General features: G+C 40.6%; 1 protein-coding gene across 1 annotated transcript in view; it reads right to left on the bottom strand.

The window, feature by feature from the left end:
- Positions 1 to 11,098, bottom strand: part of TRPC1 (transient receptor potential cation channel subfamily C member 1) — a 147,672-nt gene extending 136,574 nt beyond the window's left edge. Inside the window, exons 1-2 of the mRNA XM_073579104.1 lie at positions 10,655 to 11,098; positions 3,151 to 3,305 (exon numbers count right to left, since the gene is read on the bottom strand). Of these exons, the coding sequence (XP_073435205.1) occupies positions 3,151 to 3,305; positions 10,655 to 10,781 (282 nt within the window). The 5' untranslated portion in view covers positions 10,782 to 11,098. The remainder of the gene's footprint in view (positions 1 to 3,150; positions 3,306 to 10,654) is intronic.
- Positions 11,099 to 12,555: the final 1,457 nt, after the last annotated feature.

The following is a 12,555-nucleotide window of genomic DNA, read 5'->3' as shown; positions in this document are numbered from 1 at the left end:
GTGAGAAGGAGACAACTGGCACAATAGTGAGAAAATGGAAGAAATAGAAAATGACTGTCAATCGACATTTATCTCGGGCACCATGCAAAATCTCACGTCGTGGGGTATCCTTGATCATGAGGAAGGTGAGAGATCAGCCTAACACTACACGAGGGGAACTTGGTAATGATCTCAAGGCAGCTGGGACCACAGTTACCAAGAAAACCATTGGTAACACATTACGCCATAAATGTTTATAATCCTGCAGTGCCTGCAAGGTCCACCTGCTCAAGAATGCACATGCGCAGGCCCATCTGAAGTTTGCCAATGAGCACCTGGATGATTCTGTGAGTGATTGGGAGAAGGTGCTGTGGTTAGATGAGACAAAATTTGATCTCTTTGGCATTAACTCAACTCGCCTTGTTTGGAGGAAGAGAAATGCTGCCTATGACACAAAGAACACCATCCCCACTGTCAAGTACAGAGGCTGAAACATTATGTTTTGGGGGTGTTTATCTGCTAAGAACACAGGACTACTTCACCTCATCAATGGGAGAATGGATGGAGTCATGTACTGTAAAATCCTGGGTGACATCTTCTTCCCTCCGCCAGGACATTAAAAATGCGTCGTGGCTGGGTCTTCAAGCAAGACAATGACCCAAAACATACAGCCAATGCAACAAAGGAGTGGTTCAAAAAGAAGCACATTAAGGTCATAGAGTGACCTAGCCAGTCTCCAGACCCTAATCCCATATAAAATTTATGGATGAAGCATCGAGTTGCCAAGTGACAGCCTCAAAATCGTAATGATTTAGAGATGACCTGCAAAGAGGAGTGGACCAAAATTTCTCCTGAAATGTACGCAAACCTCTTCATCAACTACAAAAAACGTTTAACTGCCAACAAGGGTTTTGCCACCAAGTATTAAGTCTTATTTGCCAGAGGGATCAAATACTTATTTCTCACTGCAAAATGCAAATAAATTTATATAATTTATACAATGTGATTTCCTGGATTTTATCTTTGATTTTCTATCTCTCAATATTAAAATTAATCTATCCTTAAAATTATAGACTGTTCATGTCTTTGTCAGTGGGCAAACTTACAAAATCAGCAAAGGGTAAAATACTTATTTGTCCCACAGTATATAGTGAAAATAATGTTATTCTATGTCTGGGCTTCACAGGTAGACTAAGGTGGCAGCCTCGGGGGTCATTAGCAGGGCCAAATTTACCATGACAACAAATCGATTTATGCGATTGCATAATGTAAATGTTGCTGAAAGTGAATAACTGAAATGGTTAATCAGCAGTCATTAGAGTTATCTCTGGTTACAAGCAGGTACCAACTGGGTACAAAAACAGCATCTATTTGGTACGCTGCAGGCTCAGCTCCCGAGCCTGATCCATACATTGACACGATGTAGGCTGTACTATTACATCCTTCAGTGATAACGGGTTAATTAAACAGAATACTTAGATATGAATAAAAAGTATTGAGCACCCAGACTTGTAGAGCAGATTTAGTCATTGTGAATTTCTAGATGATTACCATAAATTAATTATTTTGGACAACAAACACTGCCTTTTTAGGTCAAAATCATTAAGATCAGAATGCTCACCAAGACTACACATATATAATGCTTACATACAGAAGGATTATTAATATATATTTAATAAGTAGTTAATTAAACTAATATTAGTGTTGAATTCCAATCATATCTATTAGTAAAACTCCACTTACAATTTACATTGTTGTGTATATTCCTTATGGGCCCATTTACATCCTGCTCATTATTTAGATGATTTTGAATGGAGTAGTCTAATAGTTCTTATGGGAAATCTTATCAGGTGATTCAAATTGAGCTTCTGTGGTAGCCAGAAAATCAGGATAAATGGATGAATTGCTCAACTGAACAATAAGACCTGGTCATAAATAGAGATGAGCGAATTTGTTCGGATTTTGGCCCCGAATCTGATTTTGACATATTCGCGCAATATTAAACACTATTCGTAGTGAATGTTTGTCTTATGTTTGGTTCCAAACATATTCAGAAGTTTCTACTCCCATTGACTCTAATGACGTTTGGATGTGTTCGATGAATATTGTAAAAACAAAATTCGAGTCTGATCATATTCGGAACCATATCCGAAAAAAATCGCTCATCTCTAGTCATAAATCAGCTGTGACAATCCTCATATTCACAACTGAAGTTGCTAACCACTAGATCAAATACAGTTATTTCCCACATAAAATTAGAACTAATGGAAATAGCAAAAGTGATAAATAGGATTTGAGAGACATATTGTCTAGTGATAAGCAGCTGTAACTTGCTGGAGCTTAGGCTATGTTCTTACAGAACGTTTTTTTACAGTGCATTCAGTAACTCTGCCTGAATTCCATGGTGGCTCAGTGGTTAGCACTGTAGTTTTGCAGTTATGGGGTTCTAAGTTTAAATCCCAAGGACAACATCTGCAAGGAGTTTTTATGTTCTCCTTGTGTTTGCGTGGATTTCCTCCAGGTTCTCTGGTTTCCTCCCACACTCCAAAGACATACTGATAGGGATTCTAGATTGGGAGTCCAAATGAGGACATTGATGATGATGATGTCTCTAAAGTGCTGTAGAATTAGTGGTGCTATGTAAGCGAGTAAAATAAGTAAATTGCCCCAAAAATTTGAGTTACAGGAACCCCTGATAGGGTGAAAAACTGCAACGATACAAATAGATGGAATTTTAATTAACTCCATATGCTTTTTTGCTTTTTCTTGAAAGAGTCCATATCCTCAGATGAGCAGAGAAATGTAGCAGATTATGTGGATGTGCCCATCTGAACAGACGGACACTTTTAGATAAAAAACACAGGGTTCACTTTGACTCCCTTTTTTGTCATTGCAGTTTATGACCCCATCAGAAGTTCATCTGAGTCACGTTTTTAGTGGGATTCAGGCAGAATCATCCAAATCCACTGCAGGTATCAACTCTATTGTTGTATAGAAAAAAATAATCTCTAAGGTAATCATAAAAAATATATTATTATTTTTCCAAATAAATGTTAAGCATGGTACAAATGGCAGTAGGTTCAGTTGAAGAGAAAGAGACAAAACACATGAATAACACGACGACAGCAATTATGTGATGTGCGTCACACAAAATGTGTAGACTATATCCACCTGACAGCCATGGTCCAGAAGAAGTTGTAGAATTTCCAAGTTCTCATTTTCAATGGATATTGTAATGGCGTTTCTTCCTAAGACATCTACTGAATTAATATTTAATTCATCTGAACTGTTCTCTTCCAAGAGCTTTTTAACCATGTAATAGTCGCCTAAAAGAAAAGAGATTAAGTGATGAATACTGTAGCACTATCAGAAGATTAGCACTTAAAGAAATACTATAATAAAAACAACAGATACAAGAATTGGACAAGATAGATGAAGCATGCCAACTAGCACTTACGGTATATATTAAATCAAATATAACTTTTATTAAAAGGATAATAATCAACAGCCCGAGGAGGGAGAAGTAGAATACCTCAAGGGCTGGTGGGTAATCACATAAACAATCATAGTATGGAAGGATATGAAGCGTTCATAATCATAAGTGGTACAGATCACAACAGATCTCGACAAAAATGAGAAAGGTTCTGAAGAACGCTCCCCTGTGTAGGATCCTTGCCCTAAAGAAGATCAAAATGACCATTTACATGAATAGTTTGGGTAGTTTGCCATCCACTTTGTCTGATAAGTGGTCTTGGATTAATAGTGTTTTGAGGCAGAACAGTTAACATTTTCGACCTCGTCAACAATTTTGTGAAGCCAACATTCCTAACTTCCCAGCAGCAACTCACATACTCATGACTTAAAAGAGTTTCCGCTGAAAACACATTATCTCCTAATCAAAGCAAATGTTGTTAACTTTCTGATTTGGGGAGGTTCAACTGCTGGGACCCACAACGATCGTCAGAAGAGGGAACTTTTATCCCCAATGGTGCGCTTTTTTCTGTTATAAAATAGACGTTAGGTTGGATGCCTGGCCACCATTCCATTCATTTTCTATAGGGCTGCCAGGAAAAGCCGAATGCAGCGCATGGCAGCCCCATAGGGGAATAAATGCAGGAGCAGTTGGGCATGTGCACTCCATTCTAAAAGGGATAAAAGTTCCCTGTTCTGCTGATTGGTGCATATCCCAGTAGTTGACTCCCACTGATCAGTAAGTTATCACCTATCCTGTGGATAGGATAAACTTCTTTTCACTTGACATTCCAGCTTATGTCGTTACTATATAAAGGTATGGCAGTACCTTAAATATAGATAAGGGAACATGAGGGTAAGGATTCTGTAGAGAGCTTCATGTATCAGAGAGGACATTCTGTGTGTTGAAGAATTATAATTAGGGAACACATCTCTATCTATCTATCTATCTATCTATCTATCTATCTATCTATCTATATATCTATATCTCTATCTATCTCTATATCTATCTATCTATTTCTATATCTATCTCTCTATCTATCTCTCTTATTTCTTTCTATATCTATCTGTCTATCTATCTATCTATCTATCTATCTCTATCTATCTATCTATCTCTATATCTATATCTATCTATCTCTATTTCTATATCTCTATATCTATCTATCTATCTATTCTATATATCTATCTCTATCTATCTATCTCTATCTATCTATCTATCTATATCTCTATATCTCTATCTATCTCTATATCTATCTATCTATCCCTATATCTCTAACTATCTATCCTATCTCCATATCTATCTATCTCTATATTATCTATCTCTATTTTAGATATAGAGAGAGAGATAGATATAGAGATAAATAGATATAGAGATAGATAGATCTAGAGAGATATAGATAGACTATTTCTATCTATCTCTATCTATCTGTAGCTATCTATATCTATCTATATCTATTATCGATATATCTATCTATCCATCTATCCATAGATCTATCTATTTATCCCATATCTGTCTATCTCTATATCTATCTATCTATCTATCTATCTATCTATCTATCTATCTCTATATCTATTATCTATATATATATATATATATATCTGTATCTATCTATCTATATATCTCTATATCTATCTTTCTATCTATAGCTACCTCTCTCTATATCTATGTATTTATCCATTATCTATCTATCTATCTATCTATCTATCTATCTATGTCTATCTATATCTACGTATCTATATAAAAGCATTATACCCTATGAGGGGGGGCAGCATTATACCCTATGAGGGGGTGTATTATACCCTATGAGGGGGTGCACTATATCCTATGAGTGGGGGAAGCATTATATCCTATGAGGGGGTGCATTATACCCTGTGAGGAAGGCAGCATTATATTCTATGAGGGGGTGCATTATACGCTAAGAGGGGGGCAGCATTATACCCTATGAGGGGGCAGCATTATACCCTATGAGGGGGTGTATTATACCCCGCGAGGGGGGCAGCATTATATTCTATGAGGGGGTGCATTATACCCTATGAGGGAGTGCATTATACCCCTATGGGGGGCAGCATTATATTATATGAGGGGGGCAGCATTATACCCTATGAGGGAGCAGCATTATACCCTATGAGGGGGGCAGCATTATACCCTATGAGGGGGGCAGCATTATACCCTATGAGGGGGGCAGCATTATATTCTATGGGGGGGGCACCATTATACCCGATGAGGGGGGGAAGCATTATACCCTATGAGGGGGGCAGCATTATATTCTATGAGGGGGGCAGCATTATATTCTATGAGATGGCTGCATTATATTCTATGAGGAGGCTGCATTATACTATTTGAGGGGGCTGCTTTATATTTATATTCTATTAGGGAGGCTACCCCAACTCCTGCTACATAATTAAGATATGTTCTACCTTCTATTATACCCGAATATTAGCGTGTTTTACAGCATAATAGGTGGTCTTATATTTCTTTCTATGCAGCTACATAGTGGGCCCCAAGAATGATTTTCTCTGGTGGGCCCAAGGTGTTCCAGTCCGCCGCTGATGGCATTTGAAACCCGATGATACTTACTGTATAATTGTTCTTGTAGTGTGATAATACTCTCAATGAGGTCTTTCACATGGCTGTACAGCAGATACTTATTAGCGCTCATGTTTTCTACTAAACCACATTTATACCACTGCAGGCTACAGAACAATGGCTAAAATTACATTATTAAGATAATATTGAGTCAATGCACAGGAAAATCCACATCTGTCCCAAAATTGGGAATTAAACAGGAATTAAAAGAAGCCCCTTTACCGTAAAGGGGCTATTTTTAATTCCAATTTACCATCCATGACCAAGTCTTTCTGTTCTACAGAACCCATCAAGATAGACATGTAATAAAGCCATGATAAGCATCTAGGAAAGCCTAGAAACTAATTTCCTGACCATCCAAGCGCTCTGCTATCAGCATGGACGCGACCGATAAAGAAACCTAAGATCTAAGAAACAACTGTGTTGACAGGAGCTCAGTGTCTGGTTTGCATATTCACAATTTACTACATCTGCGGTATTCAGTAGCCTCTAGTTAATAAATAGAAAATATTTAGTCCTGCAGGTTAATTTTACCTGTATTAAAAAAATTAACAAGACCTTCTAAAATTAATAGAGGTCACTTCCCTCATTTATTCTGGCCATAGCGCGTTAAATTTATGATGACCTGTGACATCACTTACGTCAGAAATCTTACTCTAGTTAAAGACGAGAGAGTTCTGGCAGGGCGCATGAAAGATAACCACACCTCAGATGCTTCTGATTCATTAAGACGCGTGCTTCTCCTACTGAATCAGAAGTGACTGACACCACCATGTCCCTTCATCAAGACTGGCAAGAGAAAAAAAGGCCAATTTTCCCAATTAGTTAAGACCGGCTATTATCTCAACAGTTTTGATGAATTAGGCGAAAGACTCTTAGTGAGTCAAGAGCCTCTGATGAGTGGTGTGTGCCTTCTTGTTCTTCGCCACATGTCTTACTTAAGACTTTGACTCTAGTAAGATTTCAGGAATAAGGAATGCTACAGCTAATTATAATAATAATAATCTTTATTTTTATATGGCGCTAACATATTCCGCAGCGCTTTACAGTTTGCACACATCACCATCACTGTCCCCGATGGGGCTCACAATCTAAGTTCCCTATTAGTATGTCTTTAGAATGTGGGAGGAAACCGGAGTGCCCGGAGGAAACCCACGCAAACACAGGGAGAACATACAAACTCCTTGCAGATGTTGTCCTTGGTGGGATTTGAACCCAGGACCTCAGCACTGCAAGGCTGCAGCGCTAACCACTGAGCCACCGTGCCGCCCGCATTTAACCAACTGTGGCGTCTTGCCCCAGCTGAGTTCCCGTCCCACCTCAGGTCCGTTCATTTTGGTGGGAAGGTGGAAAACTGACTTGAAAAACGCCAAAAGGCACTACATTTTTGTGCAATTCTGAGTTGTGCAAACAAGGTGAGACTTTTCAGAGTGATTTATGCCAGAATGCTGTCGAAATAGTTTTGATGAATGAAGATCATTATCTCCAAATGGATAGGTGACTGACCTGTCAAAATTACTGCCAAAGCACCTGAACATCCCATCCACAATGTCACAAAATACCCAGAACAACAGGAACAGTAATAGCTAACAGTATATAGAAATCTCCAAGTGGCCAGGACGAGCCTGCATCTAAGGCCTCTTTCACACTTCAGTTTTTTACAATCAGTCACAATCCGCCAGGTTTTGAAAAAAACGGATCTGCAATTTTCTTTTGAGGATCCGCTTTTTTCCCCATTGACTTCCATTATTGGCGGATCGTGACGGATTGCCGTCCGTTGCATCCGTTTTTTTTGCGGATCCGCCAAAAGTTGCTGTCCGTCACCATCCTCAAAGATTTCAAAACGGACCTTGCAACGTTTTTTTCTCTGGCGGATCCTCCAGACACTGATTTAACCCGAAATTCTTTCTGGTTGCCGGACAAAAAAAAAATTCTCTCTCTCTCTCTCTCCCTCTCTCCCTCTCTCTATCTCTCCCTCTCCCCCTTTTCCAGGCTGCGATTCCTTTAAAATTCTTCATTTGTCGGATCCGTCAAAAAAACGGACGGGTGGCATCCGTTGTCGTCAGTACTAAAACGGATCCGACATCCGTCCTTTTGGCGGATTTTGACTGATGCAAAAAACTGAAGTGTGAAAGAGGCCTTATGAATACAGTGGTCTTGATCCTTACAGGGCTGTGTTCATGCCTTAACTTTTAGCCTGTTACTTTTCAGAAACTAAAAAATCTTCACACATAAAAAAGCAGCATAAATGGACTGACAGGTTTCATTTAAAGTGGTTTTCTTGTACTGTAAGACCTCTAGGATAGATTATCAATATTATATTGGTGGAGGTCCGATACCTGTTATTTCCAGCTCACGATGTGGCCAGATGTGCATAGTGTACAGGGTACAGAGCCTATTAAAGTGAATGAGAGCAGAACTGCAGTACCTGAGAACAGCCACTACACTGTGTATGGAAATGTGTCGTTCCAGCCTTGTACACTGTGTACATCCGGCCACCTCGGGGGCTGCAAATAGAAGGTGTCAGACCCCCACTAATCTGATATTGATGAGCTACACACAGTGTGTCTATATGCATGACCAGAAAAATGGCCACCCCCTTATATTCATTCATTCATATATTGTGTTTCCTGGAAGAATAACAGATGTATGCAAGTCCCATTGGATTGATTTATACAGATATGTGGAAAGGTAGGCAATAAATCTTTGAAATCAAAATATTTGCTTGCATGAGAGTGTACATTCATAAGTCTAAGTTGCAATCATCCCTAGTGCATCATCATTGAATCAAAACCAGTTACTTCTAGGAATTGACTCAAGTACTGCCATTAATGTCTACCACCAGAGACAGCACATACTGGTAGCTTGATTAATGGTTAATAATAGAGTCTGTGACTCTCAGAGACCCCAAGAGAAACTCCACAAAACTGATTTCATCTGCTCAGATTTTCTAAATTAAGGAACGGCCGGTACAGTGATGGAGAAAAGTAATCACATCTAATGTGTGATGAGATGTAATTCCCAGTGCTAATATACCTCTTAAGCCAAACATTAATTAATGTTCATATGTTCTGTGCGCAATAGTGAGAAGATGGGTAATAATTAGACTGAATAGGAGACATATACTGTTTACTTTGTGGGTTCGGAGGACGATCTACAGTATATACTGTACATCAAGTAGCCTTTCCAGATTTACATACAATGATTACGAACTATTTATACCCAATGATGCAGAGCATGTTGTTGTCAATGAACTTTAAATGTATACTAATACTATAATTGCATTTACAAATGGACAAATAGATGTATGACCCAGTTGAAAGAGACCATTGCAGCCTCTGTTATTATTAGGGAGCAGACCTTGCCTTTGTTGTGGATTCGGTTTAAGTCACCATTTTTAATTTTTGTGACTTTTGACATGCCTTTATGTTATTGGTCCACTCAAACCAATGAGTTTCTTTTGTTGCCGGCATTGTATAGAAACTGACATTGATAATCCAATTCTGCCTATAATTGTTGTTATTTGTACCGGAATACACCCCTTTGTTACTTCTGTAGCCAAATTTCCTGTTACGGACAGCTTTTGACCATCCCACCACTGCCTGTTCCTGACCCTAAATCTGGCCTCATCTTTTATTCTGTTCAACAGTCTAACTTTGTGAGACTTTTCCACTGTAAAGGACTCATTCAGTCGTCCGTGCAAATCAGCCTGAGCACGGATAGCTAATGCATAGACTGGCTGTGGGTCACTCGATCAGAGCATGGAGAGGTTCATGTATTTCTATGAACCTGTCATTCACGGGTCGAGAGACTTGTGGCCACTCCATGCAATGTGGTCCGAGAACAGCCCAAGATACACAGATGTCTGCATGAGCTCTTAAATCAGTGTGAGTGTCCAAGTTTCCCCTATGGCCAGTTGGAGTTGAATGGATTGAATATCTATGCAAGAGCCCTACTGCTTCAATCATTGTTTATGGGAGTGACCATTAAAACTGAGCATTTCTTGGCCCCTGAATTCATAACTTCACTGGTACCAGAAGGGATAACATCCCATATATATTATTCACATGACCCCTGCAGACAATCACTAAATTCAGAGATTTATAGCCCCACTGGAGTGATAGCAATAGATAGGTGCAACATAGTTAAGTAATGGTTTTATATTTTATACAATTTCCTACTCTGCGCCCAGTTTTGAAAACCTTTCACATACATAATAGCTATAACTGTGTCCAGGGGCTGGTCAATCACCTGCCAACATGTTTAGTGCCATAAGAAAAGAGTGTTATGAAGGAATCGCGAGATTCCCTTGGCCATGACACCAGGACTCCCCTTAAGAGGATTTACAGTTTTTCCATTGCTCCTCTAGGTTTCTTCTAAACACCCTGATTTCATGTTATGATCAAAAAATCTGTAGGTCGGCCTAATGACCGCCAACGAAAAAGACATCAGTATATGTACAGTATATACATAAGAAAATTAAATGGTAAGCTCTACTGTTGCAATAAACAAGATTGAAATTAGAGACAATTTGCAGATATGTTCTTGCTGGCAAATGATGTGATACGGAGATGATGACTAGATGGAAAGATAGGTGATAGATAGACGCTGACGTACCTTTCTCGCAGGCTAGCAAGAAGAGCTTCTCATCTAAAGTGGTCTCTTCCTTCACTTCCCTGACATCTTTTAATGCCAGAAATTTATTTGGCGATGACGAGACAGTGCTCTGATATAGAGCAGCCATTGTGACTGAACTCCCATCAGATACCTCACCCCTCTGTACTTCTCTTCAGCATCAGAAGATATGGAGATGCTCCTTGCTGTTCTAGTGTTGTTGTTCCTTCTGATCCATCACATTCCTCCTACTCCCTTCCTATGACAGTCTCCAGCTGTACAGGGGTCTGTGATGCTCAGATGTAATGTGGGGCCTCATTGGCTCTCTATCAGCCAGTGCACAGTGTTACATTATTGGCTTTCGCATGGCTTTTGCTTGTACGCTCATTGGTGGTGGCTGCAGAATGGTCAGTGATGGGCACTGCTTTCCCTCAGGAGCTTTGCATCAGCTGTCACAGGACAATGCTCACTGCTGCCAGTTATTATTACTGGGCATCTTCTCCTGCATTCCCAAATTAACCACTTCTGCTCCCCTCAGGCATGCTCAGTACTTAGAGGCTGTGATCCTTCCATTACTTGTATAATGTGCAAGCTGATGACTATGGGCAGGAGTACGCTGATCAGTCTACTGGGCTCATTACACCATTCATTCATTACATCCTGAAGTGAGTTATGTAACACAGAAGTAATGCAAATAGGGTCTTCACAGAGGAAGAGGACAAGGACTCAGTATAGTAAGTCAATATCGTCCCTTTCGGCTGTGTGCCCACAAAGAGTTTTTGGTGAATTTCTAACCCTGCCTATTTTTGCTGCTTAAAAAACGCAGCGTCTTACAGTTCCACAAAAATGGATGGGATTGATAGAAATCTCCTGCCCATTGTGCTTCTATTTCACTCACCATAAACTGACCTGCGGAGAGTGTTCTGTTTCTCATCCACAACATGTCAGTTTCTCCTGTGTGTACAGAGTTTGATGTGCAGGTGTGGTGCCCCTGAGGCTCAGTCGCCACAGAGGTACTGCACCTTCTCCTAAGGTGTAGTGCCCCACCATCCAGGTAAGGTGGGAACTCCTTTCCGCATTCCAACACTCGCACCCCACACATCAGGGTAGTTCTGCACAACCACATTGCGGCTCAGTGCTTAGAGAGTAGCAGAGCACCTTTGGTGGTTCCCTGCTTGGAACACTGGACGTGCTGGGAGGTGGGTGGAGTTAAGATACATAAAAGAGTGGGAAAGTGTAGGATGGGAGGTTCAGTCTGACAGAAGTTCAGTTGGGTAGGAAGTCACTCAGAGAGGAGTGAGGATCCCTGGAAGAAGGGATGGAGGAAGGAGTGCTGCAGCTGCCTCAGTGATCTGAGCCAGCTGGCACAGGAAAGGAAAAGGAGAAAGACGTAGAACTGAAACCTAAGCTTCCATAAGAAAGAAAGACAAGTACGGAACAAAGGAGTAGAGAGAACAGAGAGGACGTGGGTTGGAAGAGGAACCCTGCCTATAGGTTCTCAGCACAAGGCCGGGGCCCGGTCCCCAAGGTTGTATGGACACTTATGGTTCTGCAGCAGACACCGGTGGAGTAGTTGGCTGTAAATGCATTACTCCCATCTAAGACTTGGGGTACAACAGCAATTGGATAGAGAGCCGGGCCTCGGGAGAAGGGAGTCCCCGAAGCAGGCTACAGCTGTCTGCCGTACAAGTGGAGTTCTTGGGAACATCTGTCAGGAGGAACTCCAGCGTACCACGGTACTGGAGATCTTCACACTTAAAGGCTCTATAGAGGAGACATTCAGGAGAGGCACATAAGTTGGCGGAGTGTTGGAAGGGAGCTTTCCTTCTTGCCTGGGGGTTGGCTGGGTCCCTGACCCGGAGGAAACGGCACAGAAGCGGGCACTACTGACTGTGAGTAAAGCT

The sequence above is a fragment of the Dendrobates tinctorius genome, unplaced genomic scaffold (genome assembly GCF_039654945.1).
Source record: "Dendrobates tinctorius isolate UK_male_01 unplaced genomic scaffold, ASM3965494v1 ptg000060l, whole genome shotgun sequence".
NCBI classification, from domain to species: domain Eukaryota; kingdom Metazoa; phylum Chordata; class Amphibia; order Anura; family Dendrobatidae; genus Dendrobates; species Dendrobates tinctorius.
This window is presented reverse-complemented; position numbering and strand designations above follow the sequence as displayed.